Source organism: Oryzias latipes, chromosome 20 (genome assembly GCF_053564925.1).
Source record: "Oryzias latipes strain Hd-rR chromosome 20, Olatipes_Hd-rR_3.1".
NCBI classification, from domain to species: domain Eukaryota; kingdom Metazoa; phylum Chordata; class Actinopteri; order Beloniformes; family Adrianichthyidae; genus Oryzias; species Oryzias latipes.
In genome coordinates, this window is record NC_136256.1 from 25,724,567 (window position 1) to 25,746,222 (window position 21,656).

Genomic DNA, 21,656 nt, shown 5'->3' on the forward strand with positions numbered 1-21,656 from the left:
AAGTGTCACGGATAAAACCGCCACCATGATCGTTTCTCTTCTCGCGATACCTAATATAAATATTATGTAATATCGCGAGAGTTTTTGGTGAGTGGCCCTTTCTCGAAGGTGTGCTTTATGGCGGTCACGGAGACTGCGGTAATTCAACTTCTTTATCTAACATGCCGTTGTTGCGTTAGCTGTCGCTTAAAAGAAGCGCATTTCTACTCAATAATAATTTTGCAGATATATTTGCGTGCGTTCGCTGTAAAAATACAGATTTCCCGCACTATTCATTGTAATGATTGCCTCGCGTGAGCTAATGTTAGCTAGCTTTTAGCTACCAACAAAGGTAACGTGATGCATGTAGGGAAATAAATTAGACTCTAGAAATCAAATTATTGTTTATTAAACTCAAAATGATTCTAGATTTGATTACCAATTAAATCTGAGTTTAGATGACTCCGTGATTTATTTAAATTCGCTTTTATTTTTTAGCTAACTCCTAGCATGCTATCCGACCGTACAGCTAGCTAAACGTGTTGGAGAGGAAACCGTCATTTTGTTCACATCTCTGCAGCTAAATAAATACTTATAAACCGTGCATTACTGCATACGTATTGCTAGCTATCTCTGCCCATTGGTTTTTAGCCTTAAGGCATTTTTCATTCTCCCTAGAATTTGTTGAGTTGCTAAACCTGGCCGGTCAGTCAGTGTTCCTCCTCCTCTTGGGGGTTTTCCTGCTTCAGTCTGGTGGACCCAGCCATTAGTGTGTTGAATAGGTAAGACCTTTATCTGGTCCCGCCTGCTTTAAATACGGAATTATTATTAACTAGAAAATGTAATGTGTAACGCGATGTTAGCTTTTTTGGAATAAGCGTCTGGTAATCAAAGTTAAAACTGTGGGATTTAGATATAAATTTTCAAGATTGTTCTATTTGGCTTTTCTGCATTGCAGGGAGGTGAAGCTCTGAAGATGGAGAATGGACAAGGCACAGGCTCCAAGCTTGGCCTGCCGCCTCTCACTCCAGAGCAGCAGGAGGCTCTGCAGAGGGTAAAGAAGTCACAAAAAACTATACACAAAAAAGAGGGATCAAGTTTAGTTTCAGTGAAATTATTCAGGAGTAGAATGAATAAGTCTGTCCCAAAGCATTCAGTATACATAGTAATGCAATTGCTGGATAACCGCCACTTATAAGTACAGGTGATTTTTGGTTTTAACTTGAAGTGAAGTGTTTTTGTCTTTTTGGTAAATAATATTTTTTATGATGCATCTTCTTTTCCAGGCAAAGAAGTATGCTATGGAACAAAGCATTAAGAGTGTGTTGGTGAAGCAGACCATAGCCCATCAGCAGCAGCAGCTCACCAACCTGCAGGTGAGATGTGTAAAATTTTAGGTGCTCCTCCAGACCAAGTTTGCAATTCAGGGTGTCGTCACTGTCTTGATTTTAGACAGAGTATCTTTGCCTTCTTTGCATTAGTAACTCTTTCAACTATCTGAAGTTGGTTTAGTTCTCGTGTAGGTGTTGGTGCCTTTTTCTCCCACATCCTGTGAAAAGATCACATGTCCAGACCATGTGCCTTTGCTCTTTTTCAGATGGAGATCATCATCCTGAAGGCTTTGGTTTTCATGTTGAATGCTTTTACTCTTTTAAGAGGGGAATTGTTAATGCAGATTGCTGTTTTGGTGATTTGTAATTTAGTGACGGGAGGTAAATCCTCACAATGTATGCTGTTTAGAGGGAGGGTCTGAATACAGTGTTAGCTGTACCGCTTTCGTCTATCAAAGCAATAAAAAAAAAAATCAAAGCTAAGGGATATCTAACCTACTTTTCAGCACTTTTTTCATCTTTACTGTCTTTCAGATGGCAGCAGTGACAATGGGCTTTGGAGATCCTCTCTCACCTTTACAATCGGTCAATAGATCATTAAGTTTTTTTTTCCTGTGGCATTCCCAATGGAAAAGGACTGTTACCCTTCTTTTACTGGTTGCGTTGGCAACGATCCCTGCCTTTTTACCTCACTTAAGAATGCATATTTAATCAGAAAACACGACGAATGCTCTTGTAGCGACGCAAATCCTTGGGTTAAATCACCGATGAACCGCTGAAATACGTCTCTGCTTTCTTAAGTTGTCAGGGGACTATTTGCTTTTCTATACGGCGTCTTTTGGTGAAAACGTTTTTATTACCGGTTTCTCAGGAAGGCAGCAAATCGAACGAAACTCAGGTCTCTTTGGAAAAATATGCATTTACTTGTTCGTTCTGGCATGGGACAAAAGAGGGATAGCAATCCCTTTTATGGACCAAAATGAGAGTGGACAGGGATCTTTTCTTTTATTTTTTTATTTGCCATCTCAAAACCTTTTTTTTCCCTTTTTCTTTCAAAGAAGTCATCTTCTCACTGTGCTGTAGATGAGGACGATGTAGCTTTTGTAGGTAAAGCAAAAACCGATGAGGCTCAGGCAGATTTAAGGCGTCTGAGAGACGCAGGAACTTTTGGTGACTAAACCCCCGCCCCCTTAAGAAGAAAGTTTAAATACTGTCATCAAGATTTTGTATGGATTTTGTTTGAACTCCACGATTACTTTTGTTACCTTACTTGCATCCTGGGATTACAGGTCAGTTACTGAAGCCAAATATTTGTGAGGGCTGTGCATGTCACTTACTTCAGTGTGTTTTCCTCCATATGTCTGTTCAGTTGTAACAGCAGAGGCCACATTGTAGTTACTTCCTGAGACTTCATAGCTTATTGCACATTTATAGTAGTATTTTTCAGTTAAAGTACAGTATAAACTCCCCATTCACATGTCCAGACCTTGAAGCTTGGAATTGGCCTCTTACAGTTTTTTGGGGGAAAATGAGTACAGTAAAAAAAACAAAAAAGGGCATTTTTAGTATGTGTGTGTGAGTGTGTCTACTTGTTTTTATTTATTTTTTTACTCTAATGCTTATGTGTTGTTTTCCCTGATGGACAGGTGGCAGCTCAGAGGCAGCGTGCACTGGCAATCATGTGTCGGGTTTACGTGGGCTCCATTTACTACGAGCTTGGAGAGGACACCATCCGGCAGGCCTTCGCCCCCTTCGGCCCGATCAAGAGCATCGACATGTCCTGGGATTCGGTCACCATGAAGCACAAGGTTGGACTTGTGGGGGTGGATGTTGAGACCGCCTGCGTGCTGGGCTGGTTTTGACAGTCATCTGGCTTCACAGGGGTTTGCCTTTGTCGAGTACGACGTGCCAGAAGCTGCTCAGCTGGCTCTGGAGCAGATGAACTCAGTCATGTTGGGGGGGCGAAACATAAAGGTGAGGTTTTGTTTGTCTCATGCGTTTAAAGTTTTTTTTAAAAAGCAACAAATACTTCCAAACGCGTGTCAGATTTGCTGTAGTTTGATGTACAAGGTGGGATTCGGAGTCAAATCGATATGAACTTTTACTAATATTTTGTAATAAATGTGTTTTAAAAATATTGAAATCAATCTGTCGTTCTGGTTTGCAGGTACGTGCTGTATGAGTTGTGTGTCTGTGTGTGTGTTTGTGTGTGTGTGCTTTTCTTCCATGACATCATCACGGCTTGTAAGCGGCGATTTCCAGCGGGATGCCCAGCAGCAGCAGCAAGCGGTGCTGCACTGTCACCAGAGTGTGCTAATGATGGGCTGCGCCTGGTCGGTGTTACTTGGCCGCCTCATCTGTAGCACAGAACCCAGTCCCGTTCTCGCCTATTTTAGTTTTTTATGTATTTTTATTTTTATTTTTTTAAAGCATATTCCAGAGTGTAGTTAGTTTTTAGTGTCATAGCATTTAGCCTTTATTTTTTATTAGTTTTTCATCAAGGTAGCTGGATGTAGTTAGGCCTGGAGCGGTCAGGTTGCTGGATGGAGGGTCAGCTAGCTTAGACTGAGCTCAGTTGGTGTCTGGAGGTGACACTGGGTAGTGGATAGAGCTTATTGAGATGCGTTCACGATAACGTCCGTAGACACCCTCATTTAGTCGCCCTGCTGGTGTATTCTGTGCTATAGGTTGGGCGGCCAAGTAACATCGGTCAAGCGCAACCCATCATTGACCAACTCGCAGAAGAGGCGCGCGCCTATAACCGAATCTACGTCGCGTCCGTTCACCCTGATCTGTCAGATGATGACATCAAGAGTGTCTTTGAAGCCTTTGGAAGGATCAAGTCTTGTATGTTAGCCAGAGACCCTACTTCAGGGCGACACAGAGGCTTCGGTTTCATTGGTAAGACCGACTTGGCTCTTCTTCTGCATGTGCTGCCGACGTTGCGCTCCCAACGAGCTTCCTCTATTCCCCCAGAGTACGAAAAGCCTCAATCGGCCGTCGATGCCGTTTCTTCAATGAATCTATTCGACCTGGGGGGTCAGTACCTGCGTGTTGGCAAAGCCGTGACTCCGCCTATGCCCCTACTCACTCCCACAACCCCAGGTGGGCTTCCACCTGCTGCAGCCGTGGCTGCGGCGGCAGCCACTGCTAAGATAACGGCCCAGGCAAGTATGAATCCCTTCCAAAGGGATTTAATGGCCTTCCAGGTAAATATGACCCAGATGTAGCTAGATATGACACCAGCATAGATTGATCGCGTGACTGGGAGAACGCCACTTTAAGAAAAAGCAAAAACAGGTTTTCCTGGGAGTGCCATTTATTGTAATGTAGAAAATCAAACATTCTTTATTAGATCAAATTTCCCTGAACTTTTAAACACAATAATCACATGAGATGAATCTTTTTTTTTTTTTTAATGCTAACAGAATTAGCTTCTCTTAAGAGCCCCAGTCTGTTCGAGTGTTTTGTGGTAAAGTATGTTTCCTTTTAGTCATAGACAAAGTCAATGATTGTCTCACTGTAACCTTGATTCTCACAGAACAGCAAGGTTGAGTTCCCTCTTTGTCCTGCTATGTGATGGTTGACTGTGCTGCCTTTTGTTGTGTTCTGTGTGTTTCCCTTACCTAATGTGTTGGGCACCCCCTCTCTTAAGGAGGCTGTAGCTGGTGCGTCAGTCTTGGGGGCGTTGGCTGCGCCCCAACTTCTCGGTCAGCAAATAGGAATACCTCAAGCTGTCATGGCTGCCCAGGCTCCAGGAGTCATTACAGGTAGACGAGACGACGGGAAATGCGTCTTTGCTTATTGTAGTTTTAATTTACCCTTTTCTTTCTCCTTTTTTTTACTCTTTAAAGACCCACTTCGATGAAATTTGCTGTTTTTTTTAACATGTTCTTGTGGTGTTTTTCTGAAGATGGAGGCCATGTATTTGGTAAATGAGGCTTAAAATGCCATTTCTTCAAATAAATCAGGAGCAGATGAATAAACGTTTGAATAAGTTCATCTGTGACTTGGAAAATAGAAATACGCAGGGCAAGCTACAAGCTCTCAGCAACAGGGAGGGGAAGAGGGGGCGGGCTTGCTCTGCGCCATTGCTCCCTCCCACAACTAAGGTGAATTTTGAATCAATTACTGCTTCTCTGCAGAAACTCCTCGAAAAAGACAAAGTTTTTTCTTCATCATACTGAAAAGACCACTGGGAATGCTTTTGAAAATAGATCCAAAGATGATCAGAGTGGGACTTTAAGAAGTTTTTTTATTTTTTAATCTTCTTCCTGTTTGTATAGGTCAAAAGTCAAAGCTTAGAGAGACCTCACAAGCCAGACGCCGGCTCTGCCTTTTGGGCTGAAAGGGGTGTTTGTGTGCTAACATCCCGTCTTGTTTTCAATGACAAGGTGTGACGCCGGTGCGTCCTGCCATACCGGTGATACCACAAGTTGGCTTGGTGAACCCCGTTCTGGCATCGCCGCCGGTCCTTTCTAACCAAGCCGCCAGCTCCAGCCAGCAGGAGAAGAAAGAGGAGAAGGAGGAGGCCCTCCAGGACGGCACAGGGCAGGAGATGCTGAGCGACCAAGAGCACATGAGCATCTCGGGCAGCAGCGCCAGGCATATGGTGATGCAGAAGCTGCTGAGAAAGTCGGAGGTGACGCTCGATTGTGTTCCTAACGTTTTCTTGACGAGAGCATTTTCACTCACGGCTTTAACTCTCCTCCTCAGTCCACGGTGATGGTGCTCCGGAACATGGTCGGTCCGGAAGACATCGACGACGACCTGGAAGGAGAAGTGACGGAGGAGTGCGGGAAGTTTGGCACCGTTAACCGGGTGATCATCTACCAGGAGAAGCAAGGCGAGGAGGAGGACGCCGATATCATCGTCAAGATCTTCGTGGAGTTCTCCGCCGCCTCAGAGATGAACAAAGCTATCCAGGCTCTCAACGACCGCTGGTTTGGGGGTCGTAAGGTCGTCGCTGAAGTCTATGACCAAGACCGTTTTAACAGCAGCGATCTCTCTGCGTAATGTTTGAAATGCTTTAACAGCTCAAACCCCATCCATTTGCCCGCTCATTTCCTCCAACACTTGTAATTATGGTTTTATTTTCTCTTTTAGAAAAAATGTAAAAACAAACAAAAAAAATGCCCTTGTTGGTTAAAGCTCCACACGGAGTCGTTCATTGTCTTTTTTTTTCTGTGATCTATGAAAAACCTTTTTGTGCAAAATTTTTTTTTTTTTTTTTTACACCAAACTTATAAAATGTCTTTTTTTTGTTGTTTTGTTGTTGCTTTAGTTCTTTTGTTTTCTGTTATGAAACTTACTGGACATGCAAACAAATTTCTTTCTACAATTAAAGCGTATTGTTTGGTCCACAAAGTGTTGACTTTTTGATGAAAAAAAATAAATGGAAGATGTGATTCATTGGAAAGTGAAAGAAGTTCTACTTGCTCTCTGCATTTTTCATTCATTGAAACAATAATTAACTGGAGGGGAAAAAACTTAGAACCAAAAAAAATTTCCATTACACATGAGATATAGCAAATAAATTTGCAGCTAAATAATAAGTATACCTGTCATTAAAAAGTATCACACAGTGACTTTAAATGTATATAAAACGGAAAAATGCCTTAAATTGACTTTATGGCATGTCTTTAAAAGTCCAAGATGAATGGATGCATCAAGCTCAAGGCCCCAATTGACAGTGTGTTCAGTGAATGGAATGGAATAATATACAAAAACTTGTGCAGAATATGAACAGGAAACCCCAAAGTCAAAATTATTTATATACTGAACAGGGTTCAGTTGTGATCAAATAAATTTTTGAGTTGTGTATTTAAGTGCATAAATGTTATGTGTTGTTCCTGTTGTAACATATATACATTGCCATATAAGAATGTGACATTCCTTATTATTTTAAAGGAGAAATGTTTCAAAACATAGGACCGATAGTGTATAGATTATTTATTATCAAGTTACCTTCATATTCTTGGTATAAGTCTTGAATTCCCCTCAAAGAGAAGCACTTCTGCCCTAAATAATAATGCAGTCCATAAAGAATACTTGTCACAAATTTTGGTGTCAATAAATATTTACTTTTATTTAAATCACATATAAAATATAATATATTTTATAATTTATTAAATATAATATTATGTTATATTAAATTATAATATATTACATATTATAATATATTGTAATATTAAAATATTATATCATTATAATATTAAATATAATATATATAATATGGAATATATATATAGATATATGTAATTTTATTTTTTCCTTAAGGTTGGTTTTAGGTGCAGTGTCCTCGCCGCAAGATGGCGCTATGATGTCGGCTATGCTCCAGAGGCGGATAGCAGCGGAGGTCTGGTTCACCTCCAGCTTAGCCCAGCCCCCAACACGCCACAACCGGCCAGCCTCGGCTCAACAGGGGAGGTAAGCGCGGCTTTCGCTGAAGCGCCCTGCTCTTCTCTGACACTCAACCCGCTTCGGATTTAATCAAAAAAACGGTTTTAAAATACGTTTTTTGCATATTTTGGGATGGTGCTTTTAGACTTTAACACTCCGTGTGTGGAATATTTCATTTGTAGCGGTTTTTGTTAGCGGCATCTTGGCGCAGAGACGCAGCTAGCAGATGCGGGCTAAACGTAACTAGCATGCTAACAACACCGCCGATGAGGACTGGAACATCCTCGCGCTGCCGCCCTTGGGTTAATCTGTGCTCACTCGCTCCGTGTAAGCCGCGCCGTGATCGCTGCGTGACTGTGGACATTTATATGTTTTTGTCTCCACTCGTGACATAAAAAAGGTGTTTTTTTGGCGCCGCGAGGCTGTCTGCATCAAGCTAACGTCCTCGTCCGAAGCCGCGAGCGCTCGAAAGTGAGGAAACGGTCGGGTCGAGTGGGAGTTCTCGGCGCTGCTGGTGCCTCGGAGCCGGATGACACGACAGCTCTGACGGTCACATCTGAGAGGGAGCCCGAGCATCACCCGCTGGTTGAAGGGATTATTATTATTTTTAAGTGGATTTTTTGGCCTCCGGATCGGGAGTTAGCCGCCGTCTTCTCCCAGCGACCTCCCCGCTGCGTCACCCTCCGATGTGGGGATCTCAGTAGCGCCGGCGACCTGACCCCCCCCCCCCCCTCCACCCCCCACGGCTGCCGGACATGCTGAAGTGTATCCCCCTGTGGCGCTGCAACCGCCACGTCGAGTCGATTGACAAGCGGCATTGCAACCTGCAGACGGTCCCCGATGAAATCTTCCGCTACAGCCGGAGTTTGGAGGAGCTCCAGCTCGATTTCAACCAACTCAAAGATCTACCAAAGGTAGGAGCGGGTCATGATGCGGAAATGCCTGGTGGTTTTTGCACACCTGCCGAGCAGGGGTCACTTTGCAGGTGATGTAAGCACTCATCCTACCTGTTGACCTTATCAGGTGACTCCCTCCTTCCACAGTAAAAGTCCTGACTGTTGGCTTGTAGAAAGAATCTGATGTTTTGTTTTCATGGTTCGTGCACAACCTTGTTATAACTTTGTGTCTTCAGGAGTTTGTTACTTGAAAAAAAACAACAAAGGGATTGCAACGCTATGGCATCCAGGGACACAACAGGCCGCCTGTGGCAGCAGCAACAGCGGTTAAAAAGTCTGGAGGCAGTGTAGGAAGGCATGCATGGAATGACCTGCAAAGCCGTCCCCACCCGCCATTCAAACCATGACAGAAACTTTCTGGGGTTTGTTTTGGATGGAGGAGAACCGCTTTTGGTGGCTTTCCGCTTCTACAGAACAAAATATTTTAGGTTATTGTTGGCTTCCATGAAAACAGTGATTGAGATCTGGAGTTTTGACAGTTCTGAGGTCACTACAGACGGAAGTGTCGTGGGACTCCCAACACTAACCAGCCTTTATCTGTTTATCTGGAGAAGGATTCAGCCAGCAGACGTAAACGCGAAGTGACAGGATGCCAGAAAAGCTCTCGGTGGTCGGAGACTGTGGGGCTTCAGCGAGGAAGCGGTCTGAGAGGTCAGACCCACGCTTTGAGTTTGGAGCAGGAGCGCTGACTGTACCATGAATGGCATTACCGTTATGAGCTCACGGCTAATCGCCTGAACGCTCCTGCGCCGCTGCTCCTGTCACAAAGTATTCCAGTCAGGGATAAGTCTGGATTTACCCATCAGACGGGCCCTCCCCTGTCAGTCAAACTTCCCGCTCGCTTTGGCGCTCACCTACCTGTGAAGGAGCGTGAGTAACGTGGCGCCGTTTCACCAAAAACCCCACTCATCGGCTCGAAGACTTTCGCCGCTTAGGGAGCTTTTTAGCAGTGGGGCTGACCAATTGAGGCAAGCTGGTTTTAGTTAGTTTTGAGGGTCAAGATTGTGCTGGCAGGGATTTAACACTGTGGACAGATGGAGATTTAGACATCCTGGTCGTTTCTCAAGTTTACAGACTTTAGTCTTTAGATTTCCCGGTATGGGTCTTTTGTTTAAAATAAAAGCGATGGACCCACCTTCAGATCTAACTCTTCTCCTCATCCAGGCTGTGATCGTACTACATTAATAGCAACAGCACAAAGTGTGACGTATGTGTGTGGAATTGGTCCAGACAACCCTTTAGGTTGACAGCTGGTCTGGAATTCCCCACATGAGCATAAATCCTCAGCTGTTAATGCTGCGTCTCAGCTGCTTTCTGATTGCACAAAAACTAATCTTGAACGGCCTTAACGGCTCTGTCGTTGTGGTATTTCCACACAGCTGAGTCGTGAAGTCTCTGTGCCGTCGATCTTCAGGTGTGTTCCATGCATTCAGGGCTAGAGGATGCGTTGTTAAGCGATGGAGGCCGCGTCAGCAGGACAATGGCGAGCCGTTTTAACGCCACCTCCAGATTGTTCTCATCTGCTGACTCCGATTATTTTATGGTTCAAAGAAAAAGCCAGAAAGCACAGCACTTTCAGCTTATTCAATTACAAGCCCTTTAATGCATTTGTCACATTTCTGCCATTCATTTAATCCATAGGGAATTGAATTTCCTCCTCCAGATTTACATCAAGCGCTTTTAGGAATAAAATCCAATTCACCTTAGCTTTTAATGTTTCAGTTAACTTCTAAAACTACGGCTGGCCGGTAGGTAGACAGACAGCCAGCTGATATTGTAGTTTAGGGTCGAATAGGAATAATAATATTCAGGACTTGTCTTTTATTAACATGCTCTTCAGCAGTCGCTTTACATTCGAAGGCTAATAGGCTACATGCTAACTAGCTAATCATTTATCTTGTTATTCACGTCATAGATTTACAGATACCTTCACCTTTCCTTTCTTGAACAAATGTTGGTCACAGAGACACGGAAGTTACCGCTGAAAGCGGCTTTTGCGGCCAGACGGAGAGCATATCCGTGTTTATGAATGACTTATGACGTGAAAAATTATTTCGTTCACACGAATTAATTATTTTCGAGGGAACGAAATATTGTCTTGTGGGAACGAGATATTCATTTGTAGGAACAAGATATCAATTTGTGGGAACGAGATATATTTTAGTTTTTTAGTGTCAGGCCACGGGCTCTGTATAAAACTATCCAGCATACTTAGAATTTATTGAATGCGGGAAATCAATATTTCATTCTTGACAGTTTGTATTTTAAGTTAAAAATCAGTCATGGTCAATTTTGAAGCACTGGATAGAAATTGTTGAATCTTTCTCCCCCAAATAGATATTTTTGTACCATTCTCTGAACAAATCAAAGATATAACTGCCACACCTCAAGTTGTTCTAAACCAAATCTTTATGTATTTTCCTGTTTTTCCAGCTTCTGACAGCCGATGTGAATTCACTCAGTGTGCTTTTCCCAACTAGTTCTGCTTCCCAGATCATGTTGAGCAGGAGGGAATGATCTTTTTTAGCTGTTCTAAAGTCCCATGACAAGTTACAAAGAAGTGCATTCAGCACCGAATCCCCTCCCTCCCCATCGCCAATATCCAGTGTCAGAGCTCTCTGCGTTTCCTGCTGCAGCCTCCGCCGCGCTCCAACGATCATTCCTTTTCATTTACACTCGTCCCTTTGCAACAGCTGAAGCACAGAGGAGGCGGCCTTTGTTTGAGAGAGTCAGGTGGGCCGCAGGTGCAGCTCAAGCTCTAAAACACGGGCTCTGCTCTTGCAGAACCTGCACCAAATCCCTGAAGGGCGTGTCTACGTGGAACTTTGCAAAACGGGTTTGTGCTCGTTTTCTTAGGGTCATTACCTAATAGCTGTTCAGTTGTAAACAGTCAACAGTTTGAAGATCCTTTACGATTTTATCTAACAACAAAAAATCTGTTGGTTTCCGAATGAAGAGGATGACGTTGAAATAGGAAGGAGGTCTGTAATCAGACCAGTTCTCAGCTGTTGGGGCCTCCTTGCTGTGCTCCTCCATAGATGAGTAACTACAGGGCAGATAAGGCTTCACCCGCCCATTAAAAAACACAGTTTGGACCTCTGCTTTTGTTCCCTGTGAAGGACACTTCCTCATGGATCTGCTGCCTCTTTTTCTAACATTTAAAGTCCCTGATAAAAATCCAACCTGCTGATGAAGCTCTCTTCTGCCGTTTATCTTATCCTCAGATGAACTTGGACTTGCAGCTATAAGCTTGTGTTCAGTACAGGACATTTGGTGCTGTAATTCAGGACGAACGCGGAGCTCTCCTCTGTCCCCAGAGACTTGCTGATCTTGGCTGATGCTGAAGATAAACTTCATCTCCTCTCATATCTTTCTCCATGCTCCTCTGACTTTATTTCTCTTTTTTTTATTTGAGATAGAACTTGAATTTGAAGTGTGAATTTCCGCGTCAGTGTTTGCTAGCTTGTTGGGAGTTCATCGGGACGGAAAAACGGGAAGGTTGCTCCTCCTCCCATCAGCTGAAACCAAAAGAGAAGGAGATCCAGATTAGGAGGGAGAAGTTTGCTCCTGTTGGATGCAAGAGCGCATTCAGCAGGTTTCTCAGTTCCAACTGATGACCAGCTGGTTATCTGCCTCCGCCTCCGAGCTGCTGGTGAGGAGGTGTTGATGGGAGATCTGTGTGGGCTGAAGAGAGGAGGTATTTAGACCCGATGAAGGGTAAGGAGGAAAAGTCCCCCCCCCCTTCTGGAGATGTAGTGGGACGTCTGTTTCCTGTATACGAGGAAAGTGGTCAGAGGGCGGAGCTTCTCCATCCAATATGGAGCTCTGGTGCCAGGTGGACAGATGGCAATTATGGACGTTTTTGGCCCTTTTTGAAGAGTCTTCAGAAAATGTTCATGAGTGTAATCATTCAGTTTCTTTCTGAAGTCATATCTGACTCAGTACAAAACATAGTGTAATGTTTTTTTTTTTGGTAACTTAAAAGCTGATTGTTCCTCTAGAATCCAATTGATCACTTTTTTCATAGTAATTCCATCATTTTTGGTGATTATATGGCCAACTTTCAGAAGTAAAGTCAAAATATTCACACTAAATATACACTTTGGGAGAAAATCCGCCTTAAAAGTTCATGAAACTCTTTAAAAAAAAAATTTTGCTCCTGTGGGTTCTGGATGCTCCGGTGAGATGTCCCTCTTGGTCTCTGGCCCAAGTCACAGACGTGAAAGGTAAATAGACAAAGCTGTGGTGAATTATTGATGACTGAGCTGGTGGCTGCAGCTGTTTGCAGAGGGGGTGAGCTTGTGGGTGCACTGGGACAGGGTTGCATCTTTCTGCTGTTGTCATCATTTACTCCTTATGACAAGATATCAGAAAAATGCTGTACTTTTTTATTTCTTTAACTTGTAATCAGAGCTCTTTGTAATTAGGGCTGCACTGAGCAACAAGTTTTTAGTTCCCCAATTTTGGTATAAAATGACACGATAGAGATTTCACCTTAGAACACATGGTTTTTGAACTACTGTGTACATTTATGCAATTAATGTGATTCCAATGGATCCGATCAGCTGGTTTATGTTGGTGTTGAAAACACGTCACGACTGTAAGGTTTTTCTCGGCTCTAGAACCCATTGGGATTATGTTAACTGCGTAAACTATTGAAAACTAAAAGTAATTCGAAGAACGTAAATCCTGAAGCTAAAGCCCTGTTAAAGGGTTGAAAACCCTTCGGAAAGGGAAACGTTTTTCACAACCAGGAATACCTTTTCTTTAGCATCATGATAATAAACAGGACAGCAGATGCACTTATGATTTACACTTGGTGGACTGACAGACAACCACTGAAGGCTGAACTACCGTTCATGCTTGGCTCATCATGGTATTGATTTCATGACATCTGAAGGTTTCAATGTCCAATCCACAAACCAAGATATTAGGATTTAAATCTTCAGACCATGTGTTTTTTTTTTTTTGTAAATTCCCAAAATTACAGCAGAAATTTATCTTTTTTTGATAGGTTCCTCTTAGATCTACAAGTGTGGTTATCTTTTACAAATCTGTGTTTTTATTGTTTTGTAACTCAGTCCATAACTGCTGCTGCTAAATACTAGAGGCTTGTCGTGGTTAAATTCAGCCGTGACATTTCTGTGGTACAGCTAACTGTGTCTGGAGCTTTTGATGGTGAAGGAGTTCAGGATCTATGCTTGGGATGGCCTTTTGAATCTGTCAGGGCGCTGCTGTCCCCGCGGAGGAAGAGGTCATCCAGGACAGCAGCTTTTAGAGCCACCACAAACAAATGCTGCCCTTTATCAGTGAGCCACATGTGATAATTAAAGGCTTTATCGCTGCAACCTGATGGCCTTCACATTTTCACCCCACTTTTCCAAATGGTTGTCCTTTGATCATCTTCCCTTTCCTTGATTTCTTTTTTTTTCTGTCCATTTAAATTTTTTTCCTTAGGTTTATTCTAACCAGGCTTTTATGGTTGAAGGATCTTGTGTATTTTCTGTGGGGCGGGGCTTGTCAGCACCTACATTTCCAGAGCATTGATGTTCGCCTTTTTCTTGTTGATTCCTCTTTGTTTGGGAGTGTCTCTGGGAGCAGGAAGCAGGAATAATCTCAGACCAGGATGTTTTTCTGAGACCACCTCCAGTCTGGACTTGGTTTGGTGCTGCATTTGAGGACATTTGACTAAAATCAGCTTATTGTGTGCATGAGAGCTCCTCCCTACAGAACTGCCTGTTTTTTTCTCTTTTCCTTGTCTGCCTCTCCCTCCACCTCCTATTTTTGTCATACTCCGATGAACACACTGATGCATTCTGGTCAGTCATGTAAATCACCTTGTTTCCGTGTAATCCGTCATGCTGCGGCAGCACCTTTGTGGGGATTTAGAAGCCGGGATGAGAGATATTTTGGTTTTGATTTGTTGTCCTGATTTTTAAAACTCCTTTTTTGAGGTAAAATCTAAATGTTTGTAGCGCACCCCAAACATTGAAAACTGCTATAAATGCAGCTGAAACAAAAAGGTGAAGCATGTGAGCCTGAAGGTTTGACCTCTGCCCGTGTGGCGATGCATAAATCCTTCGCACACAGCAGCATTTGTCAAGAAATGTTTCTTCACATGTGAAATATTTGCCAGATGATTAATAAATACAGTTGTGAATGACGCTCTTCAGCAGTGCTGAGCTCGGGGTTTTGGTTATCTGACCATAAAGGAGGTCATCGGCTGCAAAACTTCTGTTAATTTGCGTTTTGTGTGCGTATGTTCTCTATCGATCTGGAAATGGATTCAGTTTGCTATTATCTCCCCTCATCACTCAATAAAATGGAAGCAATTGGTTTTTATGTGCTGTGTGCTCATGTGAGGATTCTTTTATGTTGCTGCTGCTCCAACTGCAGCTTCTGCCTAAATGGTTGACTAATAAACTCCTCTTTTTTTGTTTTTACCCATGTTACATAACGGCAATGAAATAAATGTGTTAGCAAAAGTTCTGAAGCTAAATTTTGAGCATCTTTCCCTAAAGTCCCACTCCAATTTTATATATATATATATATATGTTTAATGTAAAATTGAATTATACAGTTTTTTAGCAAACATTTTTAAGACATATTTTGTTCCGCATAGCAGGAGCTCAGTAGAAATTTGCCTCTGGGTTGTGGGTGGGACTGTTGGCACAGAAGTAGCCTCATGTTGATATCCCAGCATGCCTTTGTTTACAATCAAATGAGCTTTTCATTAGCCACTAACATTAACATAGCAGCGAGCAATATAGGAACTATGCAGCCGTACAGTTTAGATCCAGATCCCAGACGAGTAAAACTAAGACGTGCACGGATCTGTTTGTCTTCAAGTGGAGAAGGAAGACAGTGGCCCGTCCAGGGCAGCTGCTGCGTCACAAACATCATCCATCCCGATTGGAATAAAGAAATACTCTGAAACACTCTTTTAATCTTAAATTATTTTATATCTATGCCCTATATTATGAGAAAATGCTACAAGAACATGTTAAAATTACTAAAATTATTGAAAAATTGTGATTTATTGCCTAAGTCTTTTCCTGGTGAATAAAATTGCAGTTTTGTGAAAACCAGCAATAATAATAATAAATTGTATTCATACGGCGCCTTTCTGGACACCCAAGGTTATTCCTTACAGGTACAAAACAATCATAAAACACAGTTACATTCATGGCATAAATAAAATGAAATAAAAACGAGTGAAACTTTTCTGTCGCCTCTCCCTAAATCACATGTAAATCTAGTCAATCTTTTATAACTCCACGTGTCAGATCACCCATTTGCACACAAATACAATGTTGAGCCTGAAACTCCAAAGATCTTTCAACAGAATATTTTAGCTCTGTCATTTTCTTCCAATGAAACCACAATAATAGGATTTCTGTTTAGTAACCCCTAAAAACTTCAACAACAAAATCTGCCTTAAGTACCCAAAACTGGTAAATAGACATAAAAAGACGTACCATTTCAATACTTTAGATACAAATAAAAAACTTTTGAAACAATCCTTTGTGTTTGCAATCCTGGGTTCTGGGTTGTGTGTTGGTGTTGTTTCACAGGACATAAAATAGAAGCAGCTGGTTGAACAACTTCAAGCCTTAAATAGGGAACTTCAGGTTTAATGGATAACAGATCAGCTTTCAATAAATAACTTTGTAACCTGACAAATGTGGGTTTAGGCTTTTATTTTATATTGTAAGAAACTTTTCTGGGGAGATTCAGACTTGAGCCGGTGTTGTGTGTGGTGGTGGTGGTGGTGGTGGTGGTGGGGGGGTGGGGGGGTGGGGGGGCTGTTTCTGAACAAACACAAAGTGGGACGAACCGAATCTGTGGGCTGCGCCGCAGGACCGGTTCAGGCGTCTTTACAGTCGGGCTGATGACTGAATGTTTGTGTGCATGGAAGAAAAAACAAGCTGCAGTTTGAAGCACTTAAGCGACTTACTGGATGCAAAAGAGAAAAATGTGTTCATGCTCTGCTCATTCCAGTGAAATGAAAAACAAACAGAGCAGTGACGGCTTGAAAGAGCAGCGGACGGCCACAGTTGTGGCCCCAGAGGCAAAGTTTCAAGCAGGAAAACCCACTTTATTTTGGTGTTGGGGTTTCCAAACGTTGCTTTTCTTTTTTAGATTTCGTGTTGACATTTTCAGCCTTAAAGGAAAAGACCCTCTTTATGAAGACCCCATGTAAATGTGGAGGCACGGATCATTCAAAACAGTAAAAGATATAATAGTCAATTGGTGACTTGTATAATAAAATACAATGTTTCAAAGTAAAAGCATGGACATATACTAGATTTTTCATCATACTAGGACATTTCTGGCCTCTTTTGCAAATCTTTGAGTTTCGTCTGCTGTAGGGAAAAATGTATGAGCACGGTGATCTCAAGAACTGGTGCTGCTGTGTTTGCTCTGCACCACGTGATGGCCGGAGAAACTCCGGCATGTCTGGAATCTCCAGGAGCGTGCCCTTCCCTCTGCTAGCTGAGCTTTCTTCTCGCTCAGACCTCCTCGTTTCAAACCTTTGCATACAGATGATAAGCGCGCGAAGCTTGCCTCATCCGCGCTCCGCTCAAACGAAATCTGCACATTGCTGAGCTTCTTATTAACTACAGGCTCTTCTTAATCTAGCAGTGCCTTAATTAACACAGTGTTTGGTCTGGTGGGGCTTGAAGTACAGCTGGGAAAAAGTGCAGCAGCTCCGCTGAAAGAAAGCTTCAGATTCCTGTATCTGTTGGTTTTGCGAGCGGAAGCAATCTATTATTGATTTGAAGACATAATGGTCGTTTAAGATCAGAGACGCTCTAACCGTCTTGACTGAGATAAAGCTTGTTGTCAACCTGTTACAGATAAGTTGCATTGATTTTATTTACAATTTATTTGTTTAGCACACTAGCAGGAGGTGCAGCAAGAACACGACAAAACAATGGCTTTTAACTACTTTTAGAAAGTTGTCATTCTTAAACGATTCTTCAGATTTCCTGCATGAATGTTTCGGAAAATGTTTACGTTTTTTGGCACTTTAAAAAGTTCTTCTACAGCTTAAATAAATTAAATACACTTCTTAGCTATTTTTACTTTATTTTACTAAATTAAATTGAACTTTATTTAATGTCAAAAGGGAGAAAGTCACTTGTCGGAAAAAAACAAAAAATAAATGATAGTACAATTACAACTCACCAAATATTGGTTCAAACAAACAGGTGGATAAATATTTGGCAGATAAATACTTGTGCAGATTTGGACGTCCTGGTTGTCTGCCTGTGGTAACACTCACTCCCACACTGTGGGTGACCGAGTCTGTCGCCGAAGGAACTTCTGAGTTTTTAAATTCTTTTTTTTTATTGAATTGAACTTTATTTTAGAAACAGAGCAAACTAAACTTAACACCAAAACTGATCAGGAATATAGCAGATCTTTGGGATTGGAGCAACCTCCCTGAAGGGAGGCAGCAAGATTCGTTGGAACTTAGTTCTCAGAAACGTTTTCCCTCCAGGCGAACATCATGTCAGTCTGCGTCCCGATAGCTGTGTCTTTTGTCAGCCAAGTGGCTGGTGATAAGCAGACCTTTTCAGTTGTAGCGTGATACTTCAGAAGTATGAAATGAGCTCCTCCCCATCTGCCTTTCAGGTTGTGGTTCTTTGGTGGCTTTCGTGGGCTCGGCGCGTTCCATGCCGCCGCTGGGGATCAGCGTGTGCTTGCCCGCTGAGGCCTGATGTTTTGGTCGATGCCGGCACTGATCCCCTCTGGAGTCGAGTGGGAGGGGAGTGCAGACATCTCTAATTATACTGTCTCGGTAACATATGTACAGGGCTTTGCTTCTGAACCCGTGTACCAACTTCATTGTCTTGAAGATAAGTAGATGTGCTGCAATGCAAAGGGCTAATGTTGCAGCTGAAACGTGAGGCAACACCAGATTTCCAGCAGTGATGGTGCACTGCAGATCTTCAGGCACCGCTGGATGCGTCTCAATCCAGTGTTTTCATTTTGTCGTCAGTCAGGCGTCACCGGAGGCGTTTCTGCTTCTTCGTTTCCCTGGATCCTGGCTGAACGGACGCTGGTCTCCAAGGTGATGGATCTCCCAGGGCCTGCGCCTCACCTAATGCGGGGGCAAGTTCATCCTGACTTGTCAAGGAGAGACACCGGGTGGGCCGGGCCTTGGCCGTCACTGCCGACCCGATTTTGCTGCGTGAGCCCAGAGGACATTAGTGTTCCAGATCAGCAGTGCAACCTTGGTTTCAGCTCGAGCCAAAGCTGTCACAGGGAAGCACGGAGGGACTGCAGCTCGTCTCACTTTGTCCTTGGGTATTAAAATAAAGCTCCAGCAGCAAGACAGAGAGACTGCAGCAGCGGAAAGTAGAGCATTTAGGGGTGAGATGCTGGAGACTGGTGACTGTGCTGTTACCAGAAACTCTGTTTTATGGTTCATCTCACAGCAGATTTTTGGAAAACCTTTCAGATTTTTTCTTCTAATTAAGCTTTTGTATCGCAAAACCGACCCTTTCCCATGTTTTCAAATACATTGTGATGTATTTGAATGTATAGAAATGACATGCCATTTAAGAAAAAGATTTAAAGATTACTTCCGTTTTATTAAGTCCGGAATCTGAAAGATGTTTTATTTTGAAAAATTGCCCGATTCTCTGTTGCATCCGTCAGTTGTTCTTGAAGCAGGCCAAGGCGCTCTTCTCGGTCACGTGATAAAATAAAATAGGGTCAAAATAAAATAAAACCCAGGAGCTAGCAAAATGAGTTTCTTTGCCAAGGGGAAAACGCCCAGAAGAGGAACCTTCCTCTTCCAAAAAAAAAGCTGCATTTAATAGACAGTACGTCTATTTTGCACCATGAGTGTGGGAAGAGGAGAGGATGATCACACGTGTGCGATGTACAATGACATGCCTTTCAAAATAAAAGCTCAGAGTTCGTCTCGTCATGTCTCTGTTCCTCCTTCATCGTAGCGTTGCTACATTAATCGTCCACTACATCTTAAAGATCGGTCCGTGAAGACTTTGTATGAAGTCATACCGGTCCACGGCGTTAAAAAGGTTGCGGACCACTGTCCTAGAGGGTTTGTAAGGATAATGTAAGTTTCACGCACTCAAGATGTGTGGGTGATGCTGTCATATAGGTTGTGTCCAAATTTGAGGGATGTGTTCTTCCTGCGGTCTGGTGTATTCTTCTACGCTGTCCGTATCCCAAGATGCATTGCGGCCGAACCCTGAGATTTTCTGATAACAATGGCAGACTGTGAAGCGGGACCCGGAGTTGGAATTTCTTACACCTATTTATAATTACACCTCCAAGTTCAAAATTTGGATCAAATAAAGATTTTGAGCTCCGTGCCTGGTTCACTACTCCTCTCTGTTCGGGACTCAGGGTCCGGCCTACCCGCTCGACCAAGGCCCAGATTTCATCCATATCCACCCGTAAGGGCAGTTGTGACTAAGGCTCAAGGTCAGCAGGGCCTTCTTCCAGCTTCCCTTGTTCTTTGTAATCCTCAATAAGACGTCAGTTTGTTTAAGTTCAGAGTTTTGCATTTGATGTTGAATGTTTCCCTGTTCAGACTGGATTAACTCACAAAGGTCGTTTGAAATCCTGACAAAGTATATCATGGAAACTAGAAATTAATACTCCTGTGGATTCTGAATGAATGATTTAAGTTTTTTTTTTTTGTTGTGGCAGTGGACAAAAAGAGACAGTTTAAGGTTGAGTACAATCGGAGAGCCAGTTGGAGAGCCGCATGAACCTGTGATGGAGGTGATTGTGCTCCAGCTGTTCTTGCTTATTGGTACTAGTTAGAAAAAGAAAAAAATAGTCAATTATCTGTTTTATTTCAGGTTTTGAAGGTCTTTTATAAAAACAGCTCACCTTATTTCCACTAACTTTTGGGTGACTTTATACCAAAACCTTTTTTAATGTTTTGTCTTTCTTTTTTTTGTCCAGTTCTGATGTCTGTTTCTGTACTTTTTAGTCTCTTTGCTGTTTTTTGGTTGACAATAGATGGACTGGCTGGAAAGTCACTCGTATTCATGACTGACTGGTTCATGCAGAGCTGATGTTACCATGGTGGTCCTCCAGCAGCACGGCTCCTCTGTAACGGGGCAAAAGCGCCTCACACGGGCTCCGGCCCTTCCAGGAAGGAGCTCTGGGGACTGTAAACAATGCTTTTGTGTCCAGATTGTGGGAGTTCACGAGCAGAAAGAAATCATGTGATGAAGTAAGGAAAAGGCGCCGAGGCCTCCTTTAGTTTATCTTGTGAGCGTTCATTCCTGCTGGATGACGGCGCCGCTGAAGGATGAAATGCAGAAGCAGCAGGACTGCAGCACATTTGGGTGTGAAGCGTCAGTGAGTGTTGCTACTAGGCGTGCAATGATTAATTGATTGATCATTGATTTTCTATTGATTTTTATTGATTTCTTGAAAAAAAAAAGTCGATTAACTTTGAACAGTGTTAGTGACCACAAATTTTGATACGAATCAAATCTTTGTTAAAATTAATTGTTACACCTCTAGTTTTAACTAAGTGTTTTTAATCACATCTTGAATTAAGTGTTTATTGGAATGCTTTACATTCTTCTTAAATTTCAGGCTAATGTTCCCAAACCCCTAGGCCACAGACCAGTACCGGCCTTTGGGTCACTTCAAACGCCATTTCCTTTTCATATATTATTCAGAAGGAAGTAAACGACTGTATTTTCAGGTCAAGACATTCTCCTCGGTTACATGTCTGAATAAATTCACCACTGTGTTAAAGTATCTTTTGAGAGCGCTAACTAGAAACCCCCCAAGCTAGGAACGTTAACAAAAATAACACACTTCTTTGGAAAGTTTATTTGTGCAGAAATCGTCAGAGAGGAAACAAGGAGCAAAAAGCTCTACATTTATTTTAAGACGAAACCAGGAGATCTCCTCAAAATATGGATTTATTGAGACAGTTGTTCATCTACACCAAAACCGCTAAACATAATATGCAGCG

The 21,656-nt window shown here is 42.6% G+C and overlaps 2 protein-coding genes across 60 annotated transcripts in view; both read left to right on the plus strand.

Annotated features, from left to right (window-relative positions):
* The first annotated feature begins 12 nt into the window (after positions 1-12).
* Positions 13-6,738, plus strand: LOC101163935 (poly(U)-binding-splicing factor PUF60). 10 transcript variants are annotated; one of them, XM_023950245.2, is made up of 12 exons: positions 13-138; positions 658-761; positions 938-1,033; positions 1,266-1,355; positions 1,845-1,895; positions 2,957-3,118; positions 3,192-3,284; positions 3,998-4,211; positions 4,287-4,519; positions 4,966-5,080; positions 5,705-5,952; positions 6,027-6,738. In XM_023950245.2, exons 3-12 carry the CDS (start codon positions 956-958, stop codon positions 6,324-6,326), a joined length of 1,584 nt encoding a protein of 527 aa, XP_023806013.1. In that variant the 5' UTR covers positions 13-138; positions 658-761; positions 938-955; the 3' UTR covers positions 6,327-6,738. The 10 variants fall into 10 exon arrangements, with proteins under 10 accessions (XP_023806013.1, XP_078794560.1, XP_023806016.1 ...); XM_078938434.1 differs by having other exon boundaries at positions 4,287-4,477; XM_023950248.2 differs by lacking the exon at positions 1,845-1,895.
* A 965-nt stretch (positions 6,739-7,703) lies between these two features.
* The window catches only part of scrib (scribble planar cell polarity protein), a 67,410-nt gene continuing 53,457 nt past the window's right edge, over positions 7,704-21,656 (plus strand). For 44 of the 50 annotated variants that reach the window (XM_078938442.1, XM_023950160.2, XM_078938448.1 and 41 more), the window contains exon 1: positions 7,709-8,626. In XM_078938442.1, coding sequence (XP_078794568.1) covers positions 8,468-8,626 — 159 coding nt within the window. In that variant the 5' untranslated portion in view covers positions 7,709-8,467. Of the gene's footprint in view, positions 8,627-21,656 lie in introns of all 50 variants that reach the window. The other 6 variants (XM_078938441.1, XM_078938478.1, XM_078938480.1 and 3 more) reach the window with 2 other exon arrangements.

Coding starts and splice junctions, on each gene's coding strand:
- LOC101163935 (XM_023950244.2), top strand. CDS start 118: ATGGCGGTCACGGAGACTGCG. Junction 139..937: donor TGGCGGTCACGGAGACTGCG/GTAATTCAACTT, acceptor TCTGCATTGCAG/GGAGGTGAAGCTCTGAAGAT. Junction 3,285..3,997: donor TGGGGGGGCGAAACATAAAG/GTGAGGTTTTGT, acceptor TCTGTGCTATAG/GTTGGGCGGCCAAGTAACAT.